The 18,053-nt window shown below is 39.9% G+C and overlaps 2 protein-coding genes across 3 annotated transcripts in view; one reads left to right on the top strand and one right to left on the bottom strand.

The window, feature by feature from the left end:
• BTAF1 (B-TFIID TATA-box binding protein associated factor 1) overlaps window positions 1-6,654 on the bottom strand; it is a 102,986-nt gene extending 96,332 nt beyond the window's left edge. Inside the window, exon 1 of the mRNA XM_003922395.2 lies at window positions 6,335-6,654. Within this exon, the coding sequence (XP_003922444.1) occupies window positions 6,335-6,348 (14 nt within the window). The 5' untranslated portion in view covers window positions 6,349-6,654. The remainder of the gene's footprint in view (window positions 1-6,334) is intronic.
• A 3,751-nt stretch (window positions 6,655-10,405) lies between these two features.
• LOC101052619 (tropomyosin alpha-3 chain) lies at window positions 10,406-12,456 on the top strand. Of its 2 annotated transcripts, XM_010333283.3 has the most exons (2): window positions 10,406-10,591; window positions 10,726-12,456. In XM_010333283.3, exons 1-2 carry the CDS (start codon window positions 10,524-10,526, stop codon window positions 11,204-11,206), a joined length of 549 nt encoding a protein of 182 aa, XP_010331585.2. In that variant the 5' UTR covers window positions 10,406-10,523; the 3' UTR covers window positions 11,207-12,456. The 2 variants fall into 2 exon arrangements, with proteins under 2 accessions (XP_010331585.2, XP_010331584.2); XM_010333282.3 differs by having other exon boundaries at window positions 10,406-12,456.
• Window positions 12,457-18,053: the final 5,597 nt, after the last annotated feature.

The raw sequence follows: 18,053 nt of genomic DNA, 5'->3' as shown, positions 1-18,053 counted from the left end.
TACAGTAAAATTTTAAATATAGATTATTTGAACTTTCACTTTTCTGTGTTACTTAGAAAATAAGAAAAGAGAATAATGGCCATAACTTAGTACAGTGCACAGTGTATACTCTCTACTAAGTCTCATTTATTATTATTAAGGAATAGAGTTACGGTCAAAAGAAACAACTTCCAACAAATTCTCTAGATTAGTGTTTTTAAACATATACTTTTTAGGTCATGTTGTGGGTAATTTGAAATTACGTTAATGTTATGTTCTTTTAAACATAAAGATGTCACACAGAACACTAAGAATCAATATGAAGATGTGAAACCACACCAAAGCCAGGTGTAAGGACAGGTGCACACTAGATAAGTTAACTCACTCTACACCAGACCATAAACTCCATGAGAATGAAGAGTACACTTTTTTTCTCAGCTATACCTCTAGCACCTATAACATAGAAAGCACTCAGTAAATATTGGTTAAATGAATGAAGAATGGTGAAAATGTTCAACCAAGCTATGCTATTTCCTTCAAGACATTTTTTTCTGCTCTCCATCGCTGATCGAACAACCTATAGCCTCTTACATGACTTTTATCTTAATGACAAAACATACTAATCTAGGTTCTTTCGCAGAAGTATGTGTGGTTTTATTACGTATTAATATGTAAACTTCATAATACATTCTAAAGTGTATTTTTAAATGGTTAAAGTAGTCTATTTTTTGTTATGTGTGTGTCACCACAATTTTAAAAAATCAAAAAAAAAATACTTCAAACAAGTACTTTGAGAAATAAGTCAAAGAAATGGGGAGGAATTTACCATAAGGATCGAAGTGGAAAAGCTCTGATAATGCCTCTTCTACTTGTTTCTGGTTTCTTTAGCTCTAAAATTTTTTTTAAGTATAATTGATAAATTATAATTTATAATAGTCCCTTCTATCATTTTATAATGGATTGAAATTAACAGTAAGGGCCACACAAGGTGGCTCATGCTTGTTAATCCCAGCATTTAGGAGGCCAATGTGGGAGGAATGCTTGAGGCAGGAGTTTGAGACCACCCTGGCCAACACAGTGAGATCCCATCTCTATTTAAAATATATGTATTTTAAAAATAAATTAACAGTAAGAAAGGAACAGGCCTAGCAAATCTGTGTTATCCTTTATTGATAATTAAGGTAATTTTTTTATATTAATGCTTTCCTGTCCATAGAAAGGATCCACTGAACATCCCCTACATCAAGAAACTACCTTTTGACAGAATAGTCCTGTTGACACAACGTTGCACTGAAGTATCAATAAAGAGAAAATGAACAAAATTAAGCACAGTTCTGCTTATATGCAGCAATTTGTTTCTTCCATAAGAGGATGTGTTTTTGTTTTTTTCTGAATCCTTTCTAAACACTATAACATTATCAAATGCAAAGATATGTCAGAGATCTAAGGTATGGCTTTTATAACAGTCATATCACAAGTACTGTCTAGACATTTTAGACTTGACCTTTAGAGCATAGATCGCTGAGGGAAAACTCTCTATTTTTGAAACTTTCTGTAAATGATTAAGGAAAAACTATGTTCCTATTAATTAGCCAATGTACAGTAATCAGTTCCATTAATTGTGGCATAAACAGGCTAATGCAGCAAAACAAGCTGTTTAAAAATTTTTATTAAGTCATGGTTCCCAGCAGAGCTACAGATTCCCCACCAATGAATAAACCTAAACCAGGCACAGTGGCTCATGCCTTTAATCCCAGCACTTTGGTGGCAGCAAAGGTACTGGATTGCTGGAGTCCAGGAGTTTGCAATCAGCCTGGGCAACATAATAAAACCCCATTTCTACAAAAAGTACAAAAAAATTAGCCAGGCATGGTGGTATGCATCTCAGATCCTAGCAACTGGGGAGGCTGAGGTGGGAGGATCACTTGAGACTGATTGTGCCACTGAACTGCAGCCTTCCAGACCGGGTGACAGAGTGAGACCCCGTCTCCAAAACAAACAAACAACAAAAAAGAATATGCCTAAGAAATCCATCTGAAGTTGCTTTTACTGTTGGTGGCAAAACCCTAAATAAGTAACAGATGATACTAAGAAAAAGACTCATAAAGCAAAATAATGGTATTCAAAGATAACAATTATGATTTAAATTGTTCACAAGAAAACACTGAAACCCTCTTAACATATACTAATTTGTTTTTTGCTGAGGTTGACTTTGTGGAAGCAAGTCAAGTAGCTAGTGAATGACTAGCTGACTTTCCAGCATCTGCATCTTAAGGGCAACATTGTTCTCTACTCCTACATTTGTATTTTGGGTCTTTTGCTAGGGGTCTAAAAGAGTCACACATTTTCCAGTGATATTTCACTGCATTTTACAGAGAACTGTAAATGCTATGATTGTATTTGCAATTTTACAGGGTATCAAAGTTGTTTTTGCAAGATTTAACTCACCTACAGATCAAGAGTTGGCCAGAGATTTCATAATCTGCCATATTCTTACAATTCAAAGTAAAGTAAAACCAAGCATATTAAGCAGGGTCTAAAAAATCTGACCACACAAAATACATCATATCCAATTTGCATTATAAATGGTCATGCTATCACAGAATTTACTACATTGTAAACTTTAAAAAATTATAATTTCCTTCCTGTCGGAGATAACTTTAAAAAGAAAAAAATATTGATTATTTTTAAAATTAGAAAATGGCCAATATTCAAAGCTATAATGAAAGTTTTCCTTCCTGCAAAAATAAAAGGTAAACTCAAAAGCACTCACTGAAAAACACTGGAAATACAAATTACAGTAAAAATCATGAAAGGTATTAAAGTAAGAAGCAAAATCACTCATTCATTTTTTTAAAAATGTACTGACACCCACTAGGAGCCAGGCATTTGGAGGATAGAAAAATCAAAAACACATTTCCTTCTTTCACAGAGTTTATGTTAATCTAGCAAGAGAACAATTAATCAATTACAAATATAAATATTATGACTGACAGGGGTATGTATTGGTGCAAATAGCTCAGATGAAGTAAAACCAGAGAAGACTTCCTGAACAAAGTGATACATATGCTTAGATCAAAAAACTAAGGTAAGAACTAGCTGTACTTGAGATGGGGCTAAGAAGTGTTCCAAAGATGAAGAGTAGGGGGTAAGAAAATGAATTCTGGGGAGGGTGGAGGATAGGAAAGACAAAGTGAAGGGGAAGTCCAAGGAACTTGACACAAGATGAAACTAAAAAGGTGACGCAGGAACCAGATCACAAAGGATCTAGTAAAATGTTTGTTTGGGAATGTGGACTTTATCCTAAGGCAGTAGGAAACAACTAAAGGGTACTAATCAGCAAAATGACCATGTTCATGTTCAAGTTTGCAAATTAGTAAATAATATGGCTGAAGTAAAGAACAGATTGGGACAAGATGCCATGGAAGGCAGAAAAAGGAGAGAGGTTTCTGTCTTGGACTAAAAATGTCTAGTCCAAATACACTGATAGATAAACTTAATATGAGATTTATCAGGTGATGCAATTTTTAAGGCAATGAGTACTTCCTTTCCTAGGATTGACTGTCTATTTTCAAAACATTAGATGTAGCTTCATAGTGACAAAAGGGAAGTGTCTCTATAAAGGTGTCTTGGACTAGAGATGGTGGCATGTTCTAGGATTGTAGTAACTGGTATAGGAAGAAAAAAGATCAGCTGGAAAAAGATTAGAAAGGTAGAATAGACAAGATTGGATGTGGTAACTGGCTGGACATGGTGAGAGGGTGGAAAAGGGAAGTCAAAGAACATTCTCAAATTTCTTTCTTTTTTTTTTTTTGAGACAGAGTCTTACTGTCACCCAGGCCGGAGTGCAGTGGCAGGATCTTGGCTCACTGCATCCTCCACCTCCCGTTTCAAGTGATTCTCCTGCCTCAGCCTCCCTCAGCCTGGGGCAGAGTATAATCCCAAATTGGATTACAGGCGTGAGCCACTGTGCCCAATCTCAAATTTCTTGATGAGGCAATAATGGTACTAATTTACTATTTCCCATCTGTTGGAAATTCTGTTGGAAATGTCCTAAAAATATTATAGTTTCTCTTCAGTTATGCATATGAAATAAACAGTGCAAAAAGTATTTTAGATTTGATTTTGCCAGATAATTTTTATCTCCTGGACTATTTTCCACCTATTTAACACAAATAGTATTAAAATGAGTCTGCATTCCACAAGCAAACACCAACAGGAGAGGAAGTTTCGTTAGCACGGAACTGTGCTTCATGCATGGAGAAGGCCAGCTTGAAACTAAAATTTGCCATTCAAAGAAATCCACAGATGAAAAGTCAAGAATTGACACTGCCCCCAAAACACACAAAGTGTCTCAAAATGTTTTCCTTGGGCTTACTAGTAAGCCCAAGGAAACTAAGCACAGAAATAGCTCTTTCATAAAAACATGACAGGTTTTTAAAGATGTGAACAAGGAAAAAAATCTACAGAAAAAGTGCTACTCTTTGAAACACAATATTCAGAACAAAAGACAGTGCCTTCAAAACCCATGCAGTCATTCAGAAATATTAGGTGTCCTAAACTTCTGTAAAGAGATTAGTGTTACACGAAGATTAGGTTCTCTTTAAACACTTTAATTTTGTCTTTATAAAGCTACATCCAATCCTGTGAAAATACACAGCTTGCTCTACGAAAGGAAGTACTCATCTCCTTAAACACTGTATTACATGATAAATGTTATATTAAGTTTATATATCAATGCATTTACAATGTATATATTCACGTATTTATACAGGAGGTAACAAATTAGAAGATACGGCCTGACTTGGTGGCAATCCTAACACTTTGGGAGGCAGAGGTGGGTGGATCATAAGGTCAGGAGTTTGAGACCAGCCTGGCCAACATGGTGAAATCCCATCTCTACTAAAAATACCAAAACAAAACAAAACCAAAAAAAAAAAAAAAAAAAAAAATTAGCTGGATATGGTGGCGGGCACCTATAATCCCAGCTACTAGGGACGCTGAGGCAGAAGAATCGCTTGAACCCGGGAGGTGGAGGTTGCAGTGAGCCGAGATTGTGCCACTGCACTCCAGCCTGGGTGACAGAGCTAGATTCTGTCTCAAATAAACAGATAAATAAATAAGAAAATATACCTTTCTATATGTACCTTTCTATATCTGCAAAAATGTAAAATGTCACTTGTATTCTTAAGGCAGTTTTATTTAAAAAAAAAAAAAAAAGAATTTCCTCACATTAAATAGATTAATCTATAAAATAAAAATCAGATGCCCCATACTACAGGTACCTAGCAACCCCCTTCACCCAACTCTCATGGGCCTCTCCCACACACACAGTTTCATCAATCATCGAGGGAGTCTGTAAGGAATGGGTTATCCTTTCCCTTGCAAAACAGATAAAACTTGCGCACTTAATATGCTCAAAGAATGCGTAAAAATTGAATGAAAAGTATTTGTTTTCATCATTTATTCCTTCAGTCTATGTGACAGAAGAACTCAATTCTCATTAAAAGTTACCATATCAACTCTAAAGAACTTGGTGAATCCACCCCATCACTATCACTGACGAACTATCCCTTAATTACATGTACACAGGGCCACCAAAATCCACTTACAAAAGTTTTCCAACCATTCTATCATACTGGAAGAAAGAATGTTTCTCCTATAGCTATACAAATAAATATCTTATTAGTTTCTATAGTTTTCCTGGGCTTTCCTGTTGACAGGCAGTATTTCCGAAGAATACAAGATTTGTGATTTATCTTTCATCCCTTAGCTAAGGAAGATGATGCTAATACGGTAATTTGCTTAAGGTTACAACGCTGACGTTGGAATATTTACTGCCAAACAAAAAGAGAAATTATACTTAATTTTTAAAAATACCTCAGGAAAGAACATGCCCCTAAAAAGTAAATTAAAATTGTTAACATAATTAGACGGTCTCTTAGATAACAGTAATTCAGGTTTCCCCTCAATCGACAGTAACTACCAAGTTTTCCCATGAAATGGAGGTTAGGGACCAGCCTTAGAATACAGAGAAAGATAAGAGACTTACTCTCCTAGAACCGAAAGAGGGAAGAGAAACCAGAGAACTGAAACATGGTGAGGAGAGAAAAACCAGCTCTAACGTGCCAAGGGGTCTATTTAACAAGAAAAGGGGCATTCTTGAGCCGATTTACCCAGGGGTAACCCGAGCCCAAACCCCCGCCAACCACGGGGCGAACTCCGAAGTCTACTGAAGAAAGCGCCCGAGCCCAGTGACAATAAGAACCGCTCCTCTCTACCAGTGAGGGCGCTGAGAGGAGACCGTGCCTTGCCTGAGCGGCCTTCCCGTTCGCTCGTCAGGAGTAAGACCCACCTGGAAACCGCCATGGCCGGGCGCCGGCGGTTCAGAGCTCCCTGCGACCTACGCGCCGCGCAGCTGAGGCGCTAGTTTCCAGTGAGCGGAGCGGTGAAGGTCCAGGCCGCAGAGCACAAGGGAGCGGCCGCTGCGGCGCGGGGAGTTCCAGCTCAGGCCCTCGGGCATCTGCCCTGCCGCCTACCCGAGCTCTTCCCCGCAGCAGCCAGGGAGCAGGGGTCCAAGACCGTAGCGGAGGCGGCAGTCCTCCGACCCGCACGACTTCAAACCGGGTACCCCTAGCTCCGCTCTTTGCTGACGCAGGCGTCGGCACGCAGAAGTGAGCGTCAGCGCGCCGGACGTGACGTAAGCTCACCGCCAGGGGCTCCGCTCTGCGTGAGCGTTTTCAGTTTGGTGACACGCGCCTAAGTAAAAGCGCTTTGTACTGATATGGAGAGGATCTCCAGTCTTAAAACTAGGGAAGTAGGTGAAATAAGGGTCCCTTTATTTGACAGAGAAGGAAAAAGCCGATTTAGCCAAAGTCCTGGAACTTTAAAACCTTGATTTCTAATTCCATCCCAACCAGTCTGCTTCCTACCAAACTGCTTCTAGGGAAGCGAGATCAGAAGGCCCTTAATTAAGATACTCTTGCTCAGGTGGTGAAGCCAGTGGGTGGAGTGAACGAAAGAAGAATCTGCTGTGACGCTGAAGAAATGGCTTAGATGTTTGCCATTATTTGCCAGAAGTTCTGTATAGGTACTGGAGAGAAGGTCTTCTGACCAACGATTTTCCCAAGTTGGATTTCTCAATTGTTTATGTTGTTCATACTATTATTTTCTCAGCCAGATTTGAAAACTCACGTTTTTAAATTTTTGTTCTTTTTGGGGGGCTTATCTGGCTTTTCAATAGTTTTAAGTTCATTAGGCTTTTAAACACTTCTGCTACCTAGTACAGGCCCTTATCATCTTAAACTTGTTTCTTTTTCTTTGAAATAGAGTGTTGCTCTGCTGCCCAGGCTTGAGTGCAGCGGCACGATCTCGGCTCACTGCAATCTCCGCTTCCCGAGTTCAAGCAATTCTAAATGTGCCTCAACCTCCCAAGTAGCTGGGATTACAGGCGCGTGCCACCACACCTTGCCAATTTCTTGTATTTTTTAGTAGAGATGGGGTTTCGCCATGTTGGCTAGGCTGGTCTCCAGCTTCTGGCCTCAAATGATCTGCTCGCCTCTGCCTCCCAAAGTGCTAGGATTACAGTGTGAGCCACTGCGCCGGGCCCTTAAACTTGATTTTTATGCTAGTAGTCAAAATAATATTTCTCCAATTTTCAATTCAGTCCTTTTTATAGGCCACCAACAGATTAATCTTAAAACAAAACAAAACAAAAACACAACTCACTGCTTTTATCATGTTGCTCCTATGCTTATAAAGCATGCCCATTGGCTTCTCATTACCTGCAGAGGCTGTGTCTCAATCCTTGAGTCTGTTTTTCATCTGTAAAATGAGGCTAATGAGCAGTATTGCAGAAGATTGTGGGAATAAAATGAGATCATGAATCTAGAAGAGCTTACAATAACTTTGTAGACCTTAAAGTAGTATTTATGTATGTAAAGAGAAAGAAACTAACAGGTACCTGCTGTGTGCTGGGCACATGACATGTATTATCACATATAATTTGTAGGGAAACCCTGTAAAGTTAGTTTTAATCATCACAGACAAAGAAACTGAGCTCAGAAAGGTTAAGTAATTTGCCTCAAAATCCAAGCTAGTAATAATATTTGTTGTCCAGTCATTCAACAAATGTTTGCTATCTCTCTGTATCAGAAACTCTGCTTGGTGGTGTTTATACTATTAAAATCAAATCAAGTTGACATTCTAGGTATCTTTACATTTTCACTGTAGTCACCTACCTGCCTCCTCAGTTTATCTCCCACCATTCAATAACTAGCAGATACTTCTTACTGATTGTGTACAACCTTCATTTATTTAGCCAAAATTAAGCACCTGCTATATGAGAGATTGGAACTTCTGAAGAAACCAGAACAGACAAGGTGCCCATTCTGGTTGAATTCACATTCAAATGAAAGGAAAAAGAAAATAAACAGATAAACATTGAAGATATATTTATGTGTTAGGTAAAGAGAATGATGGGATTGATGGTGTGATTAAAGACCTACTCTTACTGGATAAATCAGGGAAAAACAGGATTAGCTTAATCTGAGCCCTAAGTGACAAGAAGTAGCTAAATGTGTGATGATCTGGGAGCCTTCCAGGAAGAGGGCATACCTAGTGCAAAGGCCTAAGGGAAGTCTACTCTTGAGAAATGAGATGGGAGAGGTAGAAAGGGGTCACCTTAAGGGATTTGGACTTTATATGTAGTAGAAAGTCACAGAGTTTTAAGCAAGTGAGTAAAATGATCTTGAGTTATATTTTTTAAATCTTGTTTATATCAGATAATTGGATATATAGTCTAAAGGGTGATGGTGTAGATTTGTAAAGCATAGTGTAATAATAAAATATATTGATATTGGACTGACTTGTTTTTAAATCCCTTCTTATCACACTTAATTGCTGCATCTCCAGGGGAATTTTTGAGTCTCTCTAAGCTTCATCTGGGAAATGAGGATAATAATAGTACTCCTAGGGTTGTGGTGATGATTAAATTAATACACATAAAACATTTAACTAAGTGACTTCCACAAGAAGCCCTCAAAAATATTATTAACTACATTGCTTATTGTTTTTGTTAACAATGTAACCTTGAGTAAATGATGACTTCTAGTCTCAATTTCTTCAGCTGTGAAATGAGGATAATAATATTACCGGTTCACTATCCTTGTCTGTACCAATTCGTCACCCCTGCCAGCTGGTTTTCTGAGTTAAGAATTCTTTAGGTTTTGAAAAGTAATCCAATGAATACACCTTGTATTATGCAACACCCCAACAGCTTCTAGGGCAGTACTCTATAATCAAATATATTTATAGAGCTGCAGCAAAATGTATGACTAACCATACTAAGAGGAATAAGTAAAAGACTATAGATAGGCATATACCAGTTCAGGCAAGGATTTGCTGCCAAATATATATTTTTTGAGATGGCATCTTGCTATGTTGCCCAGGCTGGTGTTGAACTCCTGGGCTCAAGCAGTCTTCCCATCTCAGCCTCATGAATAGCTGGGATTATAGGTGAGTTTTAAAAAGTGTGTTTTTCAGACCTTTTTCAATTTCAGAATTGTAAATAACAGATTCTGAACCTGTTCTTATAGAATTGTCATAAGGATCAAATGAGTTCATACATGATACCCTTAGAAAATACTAAGTATTAGCCAGACATGGTAGTTCATGCCTGTCATCCCAGCACATTGGGAGGCTGATGTGGGAGGATCGCTTGAGCCCACGAGTTTGAGACTGACCTGGGCAATATAGGGAGACCTCATCTCTACAAAAAAAAAAAAATTTTTTATTAGCCAGATGTTGGTGACATGTGCCTATAATATCAGCTACTCAGGAGGCTGAGGCGGGAGGATTTCTTAAGCCCAGGAACTCGAGGTAGCAGTAAGCCATGATCATGCTACTGTACTCTAGCCTGAGTGACAGAGGGAGACCATGATTCAATAAAAGACTATTAAATATTAACTATTATTATTAATTATTACAGTTACTATTTTGAGACAGTTTCACTGTCACCCTGGCTGGAGTGCTGTGGCACAATTATGGCTCACTGCAGCACTGCAGCCTCAAACTGAACTCAAACAATCCTCCCACCTTGACTTCCCAAGTAGTTGGGACTACAGACACTCATTACCATGCCTAACTAATTTTAAAAAAATCTTTTTTAGACAGGGTCTCACTATGTTGTCCAGTTCAATATAGTGTTGAACAAAGAATGTTGGACAATCAGCTCTTTACATGGAAGAAAAAATCAAATCCCTAGTTGATACCATATGCCAAAATATATCTCAGATGTATTAAGGATCTAAAAATGTGAAACAGAACTTTAAAACTACTAGGAGGCTAAATTGAAGAATATTTTGACCTCAGGGTAGGAAAGGATTTCTTAATGAACAAAATGGTATTTTTAACATTAAGGAAAGACAGGCCGCGCGGAGGAGGCAGGAGCCGGAGCGCGAGCAGTAGCTGGGTGGGCACCATGGCTGGGATCACCACCATCGAGGCGGTGAAGCGCAAGATCCAGGTTCTGCAGCAGCAGGCAGATGATGCAGAGGAGCGAGCTGAGCGCCTCCAGCGAGAAGTTGAGGGAGAAAGGCGGGCCCGGGAACAGGCCGAGGCTGAGGTGGCCTCCTTGAACCGTAGGATCCAGCTGGTTGAAGAGGAGCTGGACCGTGCTCAGGAGCGCCTGGCCACTGCCCTGCAAAAGCTGGAAGAAGCTGAAAAAGCTGCTGATGAGAGCGAGAGAGGTATGAAGGTTATTGAAAACCGGGCCTTAAAAGATGAAGAGAAGATGGAACTCCAGGAAATCCAACTCAAAGAAGCTAAGCACATTGCAGAAGAGGCAGATAGGAAATATGAAGAGGTGGCTCGTAAGTTGGTGATCATTGAAGGAGACTTGGAACGCACAGAGGAACGAGCTGAGCTGGCAGAGTCCCGTTGCCGAGAGATGGATGAGCAGATCAGACTGATGGACCAGAACCTGAAGTGTCTGAGTGCTGCTGAAGAAAAGTACTCTCAAAAAGAAGACAAATATGAGGAAGAGATCAAGATTCTTACTGATAAACTCAAGGAGGCAGAGACCCGTGCTGAGTTTGCTGAGAGATCGGTAGCCAAGCTGGAAAAGACAATTGATGACTTGGAAGATAAACTGAAATGCACCAAAGAGGAGCACCTCTGTACACAAAGGATGCTGGACCAGACTCTGCTTGACCTGAATGAGATGTAGAACGCCCCAGTCCCACCCTGCTGCTGCTTCTCCCTCTGACCCTGACTCCGCCTGAGGCCAGCCTGCCCGAAGCTGACTTTTAACTGAGGGCTGATCTTTAACTGGAAGGCTGCTTTCTCCTTTCGCTGCCCCCTCCTCCCCTGTGTCTTATTCGCCAAACTGTCTCTGCCTCTTCCTGGAGATTCCAGCTGGGCTAGAGGCTGAGCACCTTTGGAAACAACATTTAAGGGAATGTGAGCACAATGCATAATGTCTTTAAAAGCATGTCGTGATAAACACATTTTGTAATTACCTTTTTTGTTGTTTTGTAGCAACCATTTGTAAAACATTCCAAATAATTCCACGCCCTGAAGCAGCAAGCTAATCCCTTTCTCACTTTTGGAAGGTGACTTTTCAGCTTAATGCATATTGCCCTCTCCATAGAGAAGAGGAAAAGGTATAGTCCTGCCTTACTAAGAGCCAAACAGAGCCCAGGGAAAGACTCCACTGTGGGAAACCTCATTGCTCTGTACAAAGTACCAGCTAAACCAGAAAGGTGATTCCAGGAGGAGTTAGCCAAACAACAACAACAAAAAAAAAAGTGTGCTGTTCACGTTTTCAGCTTTTAAGATCTCTTTGGACAACATTATTTCTATTTTTTTCATTACAAGTGACCAAATTAAGATGGTAAGATCTCTGAGACCAAATTTTTGTCCCATCTCTACTCCCTCCCAACTGCTCACAGAATGGATCATGTGCCCCTTTATGTTGAGATGACCACTTAATTGCTTTCCTGCCTCCTTGAAAGAAAGAAAGAAGATTATGTTTGGCCACTGATTTAGCCATATGAAACTCATCTCATTACCCTTCTCTGGGTTTGAAGCTGCTGTCTCTAAAAGTGCCATCTCATTGTGCTTTGTATCAGTCAGTGCTGGAGAAATCTTGAATAGCTTATGTACAAAACTTTTAAAATTTTGTATAATTTTGAAACTGCTTCTTTGGATTTGTGGCACCCTGGCCACCCCATCTGGCTGTGATAGCCTCTGCAGTCCGTGGGCTGGCAGTTTGCTGATCTTTTAAAGTTTCCCTACCCGGTCCCCATTTTCTGGTAAGGTTTCTAGGAGGTCTGCTAGGTATACATCCTGCAGCTTATTGGCTTAAAATGTACTCTCCTTTTATGTGGTCTCTTTGGGCCGATTGGGAGAAAGAGAAATCAATAGTGTAACTGTTTTGATACTGAATATTGACAAGTGTCTTTTTGAAATAAAGAACCAGTCCCTCCAAAAAAAAAAAAAAAAAAAAAGGAAAGACAATAGATAAACTTGAACACGCTAAACTGTAAAACTTGCATGTTGCATAAGGAAAACATCCAAGACAAGGGGGAGGAAGACTGGCTTTTCGTTATCTCTTTATTTTATTTGTATCATTATTTATATGTATTTTTTAGAGACAGAGTTTCACTCTGTCACCCAGGCTGGAGTGCAGTCATAGATCACTGCAGTCTCATCCTCCTGGGCTCAAGTGGATCATCCTACCTCAGCTTCCTGGGTAGCTGAGACTACAGGTGTGTGCCACCATACCTGGCCTCCATGTGTCTCTTTTAAGAGCTGAGAATAACTCTCTCAGAAGCTGACACTAAACTTCTCAAAGTGTATAGAGTTGGCTCATATCCATAACTAAACCATCCGTTGGCAATGGAGATGGAATTGTCCTTAAACTACCAAGGAGTCAGCTTTCCCTGAGAAACAGGGATTTACTGAGAGAGCTAGAAAGATGGCTGCTTCACCTCTGGCATCTCAAATCCAGGGAGAAGAAGGAAAAGGAAGGAAGAAGAGATTGTGTCTACCTCAAGAGAACAAAAATATTCCTATCAATTCTTAGCAGACTTGTACTTACATCTCATTGGCCAGAACTATGTCACATATCCACTACAGCTACAGGGAATTCTGGGAAGATAGTAGTGTGATACTTTCTGTACTGGTCCCTTTTGCTATAAAGAAATACCTGAGACTGGGAATTTATAAGGAAAAGAGGTTTAATTGGCTCATGGTTCTGTAGGTTGTACAGGAAGCATGATGCTTGCTTGTATCTGCTTAGTTTCTGAGGAGGCCTCAGGAAACTTACAGTCGTGGTGAAAAGCAAAGTAGGAGTGAAGCCCCTTAATGGTAGGAGCAGGGGCAAGACAGAGAGCAAAAAGGGGAGGTGCTACACACAGCCAAACAACCAGATTTCATGAAAACTCACTATTTTGAGGACAGCATCAAAAGGCTGGTGCTAAGCCATTTATGAGAGATCCCCCCCATGATCCAATCACCTCCTGCCAAGCCCTACCTCCAGCAATGGGGATTACAGTTTGACATAAAATTTGGGTGGGGGCACAGATTCAAACCATATCATTTGCTCTAATTTTATACTTCTCACATGATCAAAGAGACTTTCATATGACCAAAAAGTATAGATTATCCATTTAAATTACTTAGACTTTTACACCAACATTATTGGATCAATATTTATATTGTCACCTCCAGTTAAATACAAAAATAAATTTTAGGTGGGTTAACAGGTTAAATGGAAAAAATAAAAACAACATAAAAAAGCATATTTGTTAACTTTTATGTATGAAATATCAAATGAAGTTTGGTATGGATGAGAACAACTATGCCTTTCTGTAGTCAAGTGGGAGAAAGGCAATTGTGAAAGCAGATGGAAAAGCATAACCAACATAGTATCGCAAGCATAATACTATACTCAGGGATACAGTTAAAAGAAATGAGGAGGTTCAGGATCTAGAAATTCATTCTTAAAAGCAAACAAACAAAACTATTTAGGCCTATTCATTTCTTTAAAAGTTTTAAGCTATCCTCAGAAATACAGAGACCACTGATCTAGGGATGCACGAGATTGTACATAAGAACATCTCGACAAATCTGCTCACTAAAATGCTGTTTATCATCTGGAAAGCCTGGAAATAATAGAAATTTCTATCTGTAGAGTAATGAATAAATAAAAAGTAATTGAGTCATCTAATAATACCCAATGGCAGTAAAGTGAATAAACTAAATCTGTAGGTATCAATAGGGCCAAAATTCCAGCCAGGCATGGTGGCTCACACCTATAATGCCAGCACTTTGGGAGGCTGAGGCGGGTGGATCATGAGGTCAAGAGATCAATATGGCCAAAATTCTAAATCATAAGTTGAGTTAAAAAAAGCAAGATGTAAGGCCGGGCGCGGTGGCTCAAGCCTGTAATCCCAGCACTTTGGGAGGCCGAGGCGGGTGGATCACGAGGTCGAGAGATCGAGACCATCCTGGTCAACACGGTGAAACCCCGTCTCTACTAAAAATCTAAAAAAATTAGCTGGGCATGGTGGCGCGTGCCTGTAATCCCAGCTACTCAGGAGGCTGAGGCAGGAGAATTGCCTGAACCCAGGAGGTGGAGGTTGCGGTGAGCCGAGATCGCGCCATTGCACTCCAGCCTGGGTAACAAGAGCGAAACTCCGTCTCAAAAAAAAAAAAAAAAAAAAAAGCAAGATGTAGAATAATATTTAAAAGGATATTTTACCATAATTCTTCTGAATTTAGAATAGCAGGTGTGCCCTTCTTTCCAGGGCCTGAGCCTCCAGAGTACCCCTTATTTCCCAGAGCCATGCCAGTGCTGTGCCCTCCTCCTCAGGACAGAACCACAGCTACATCCTAGCCAAGTTTCTGGGATGTGCCTCAGAGCAACAGACCCAGGTTAACAGAGAAACTGCATCTACTCAGGCAGTGAAAAGTAAGTGCTTGCCTCAAGATTCACATGCTACAGTAGTTTGACAAAACCTTGAGCCCAGGAACCTGTCTTCACAGCTGCTCAAAGCACCTCTGCCCTCCATCCTAGTGATCCTGTGGCTGCCTGTGGGTCATGTCAGACTCAACACCAAGAGATATCCCCTTAGCTAAGATTCCCCACTGTGGAGAAGACAAGAACAGAAGGACCCCTAAAACACTTGCCCTAATAATCTACATAGCCACCATCACTGCCACAAACTCCTGTAGCCTAGACCACTGAGGCACCCACAGTCATCATTGACATTGAGCACAACTGTAGAAGCTGTGTGGAAACTACAGCATTGCACCCTCATGGAACCAAAATTACTGCACCCTGCCCAACCTCAGGCCCATGTGTAGGTGAAAATCCCCTGTACAAAAGCCACTCTGTAATGTTTAGAAGTGACTGCACCACCAGATCTGCAGACATCAACAGGGACACAAGAAACACGAAGAAGCAATGAAACATAATACCACAAAAGGAATATAATACTTGAGTAACTGACTCCAAACTATGGAATTTTATGACATTCTCATGTTAAAATATATATGTTAAATATCATGCTGTCTCCATTTACTGTTAAGAGTTTAAAAATACAGGCCGGGCACGGTGGCTCAAGCTTGTAATCCCAGCACTTTGGGAGGCCGAGGCGGGTGGATCACGAGGTCAAGAGATCGAGACCATCCTGGTCAACATGGTGAAACCCCGTCTCTACTAAAAATACAAAAAATTAGCTGGGCATGGTGGCACGTGCCTGTAATCCCAGCTACTCGGGAGGCTGAGGCAGGAGAATTGCCTGAACCCAGGAGGCAGAGGTTGCGGTGAGCCGAGATGGCGCCATTGCACTCCAGCCTGGGTAACAAGAGCGAAACTCCATCTCAAAAAAAAACAACAACAACAAAAAAAAGAGTTTAAAAATACCAAGGTAACAGCATTAGTTCATTATAGTGCTCAGTTAGAAGACAAAAATATTCACAGAACGTATTCATGAATAAGGCTAAGAAGAATCATCTCTCCCCTTATACACTGACCCCCCCTCCCAAAAATCATCTCTCCCCATACCTGAGGAACAGTCTGGGGCCACAAAGCAACTATGCATTCAACAAGACTCAGTTCCCATTCTCTGGGCAAATTAGAATCTCCTGGTAAACTGCCAAAATCATATATCCATCTGAGGCCTAAAAATGTCTGTAAAATGTTCTGTATTTCTCCTTCAAAAAGCTATACAGTTGTAAATGTTATAATTGCTCACTGACTTAGGGTTTCTTTAGCTGACATTTGCATACAACTCATCTGTAAACTAAAGTATAATGGCTTAACTTAAAAGGAATTTGTATTAGTATTTTAAGTTTTCTAGTGATGACAGGCAAATTCGCTAACAATTTTAAAGCTAGTTAAAAATTTAATGTTAGTTTAATGCTAGTTTAAAAAAAACTAATAAGTTTTTAAAAAATGGATATGAGTTGTGGATCTTTACATACCAAAATAAGTGAGGATAATGAGCTGAAAAGGAAAAGGCTCCTTTCTAAATCTTTTAGTCATACATTTTACTTAATGCGAGAAGGCAAATTAACAAAATAACTCAAAATAACAGGTATCAGCAAATACAAAGGCAAGCTAAAACTTATGATAAAAGTGATGTTATTGCCGGGCGCGGTGGCTCAAGCCTGCAATCCCAGCACTTTGGGAGGCTGAGGCGGGTGGATCACAAGGTCGAGAGATCAAGACCATCCTGGTCAACATGGTGAAACCCCGTCTCTACTAAAAATACAAAAAATTAGCTGGGCATGGTGGCGCATGCCTGTAATCCCAGGTACTCGGGAGGCTGAGGCAGGAGAATTGCCTGAACCCAGGAGGCGGAGGTTGCGGTGAGCCGAGATCACGCCATTGCACTCCAGCCTGGGTAACAAGAGCGAAACTCCGTCTCAAAAAAAAAAAAAGAAAAAAGTGACGTTATTAAAGTGAGTTGAGGCCTGGCACAGTGGCTCTCACACCTGTAATCCCAGCATTTTGGAAGTCTGCAGCGGACAGATTGCTTGAGGCCAGGAATTGGAAACCAGCCTGGCCAACAAAGTAAAATTCTGTTTCTACTAAAAATACAAAAAATTAGCTGGCTGTGGTGGTGCATGCTTGTAATCCCAGCTGCTTGGGAGGCTAAGGCATGAGAATCGCTTGAACCCAGGAGGCAGAGGCTGCAGTGAGCCAAGATTGTGCAACTGCACCCCAGCCTGGGTGACACAGCAAGACTCTATCTAAAAATAAAATAAAATGAAATAAAATTTGTGAGTTGAAAATGAAACTAGTTGTACTACTAAATTTTGATTTAATTAAAATTTATGCCTGAAAAGAAATTCATCATACTGACCTTAAAGAAATTCAGTGAGATAGAAGAGAAAACTAATAGATGATTTGATAAAATCAGGAAAACAATTTATGATCTGAATGAGAAATTCAACAGAGGTAGGTAGATATAAAAAGAACCAACAGAAATATTGAAGCTGAATAATTCATTTAATGAAATTAAAAATCTGAAAGAGAACATGAATCAAGACTAGATTATGCAGAAGAATCTGTTACGTTGAAGATAGATCTTTTGAAAGGCTTCAGTGGGGAAGGAAGTAGTGGGATAACAAAGAAGAGTGAAGACAGCCTATGGAACTTACGGAACACCATTAAGTTAACAAATATTCACATTACGGGAATTAAAGAAGGAGAAGAGATAATGAAAAATAAAGCTTATTTAGTAAAATTATTGTTTAAAAAAATTCAAGTTTTGAGAGATATAGAGAGGCAGATTCATAAAACTGAGAGATCTCCCAATAAATACAACCCAAAGACATCCTTACCAAGGCCCATGATAATCAAACTGTCAAAATTTAAAGAAAAAGAAATTCAAAAGCAGCAAGAGACAAGTGTCAAGTCACATATAAGGTAATCTCCATTAGACTACCAATGGATTTCTCAGGAGAGAAAGCCTTATAGGTCAGGAAAGAATAAGATCATATATTCAAAGTGCTGAAAGGCAAACAAAAACAAAAACAAAACTTGGCTAAGAATACTA

Source organism: Saimiri boliviensis, chromosome 12 (assembly GCF_048565385.1).
Source record: "Saimiri boliviensis isolate mSaiBol1 chromosome 12, mSaiBol1.pri, whole genome shotgun sequence".
In the NCBI taxonomy this organism is placed as follows: domain Eukaryota; kingdom Metazoa; phylum Chordata; class Mammalia; order Primates; family Cebidae; genus Saimiri; species Saimiri boliviensis.
Note: the sequence above shows the minus strand (reverse complement) of the source record. Positions and strands in the feature narration are given on the sequence as shown.

Bases quoted from the DNA above. Each gene is read 5' to 3' on its own strand.
- LOC101052619 (XM_010333282.3), top strand. From the start codon at position 10,460: ATGGCTGGGATCACCACCATCGAGGCGGTGAAGCGCAAGATCCAGGTT.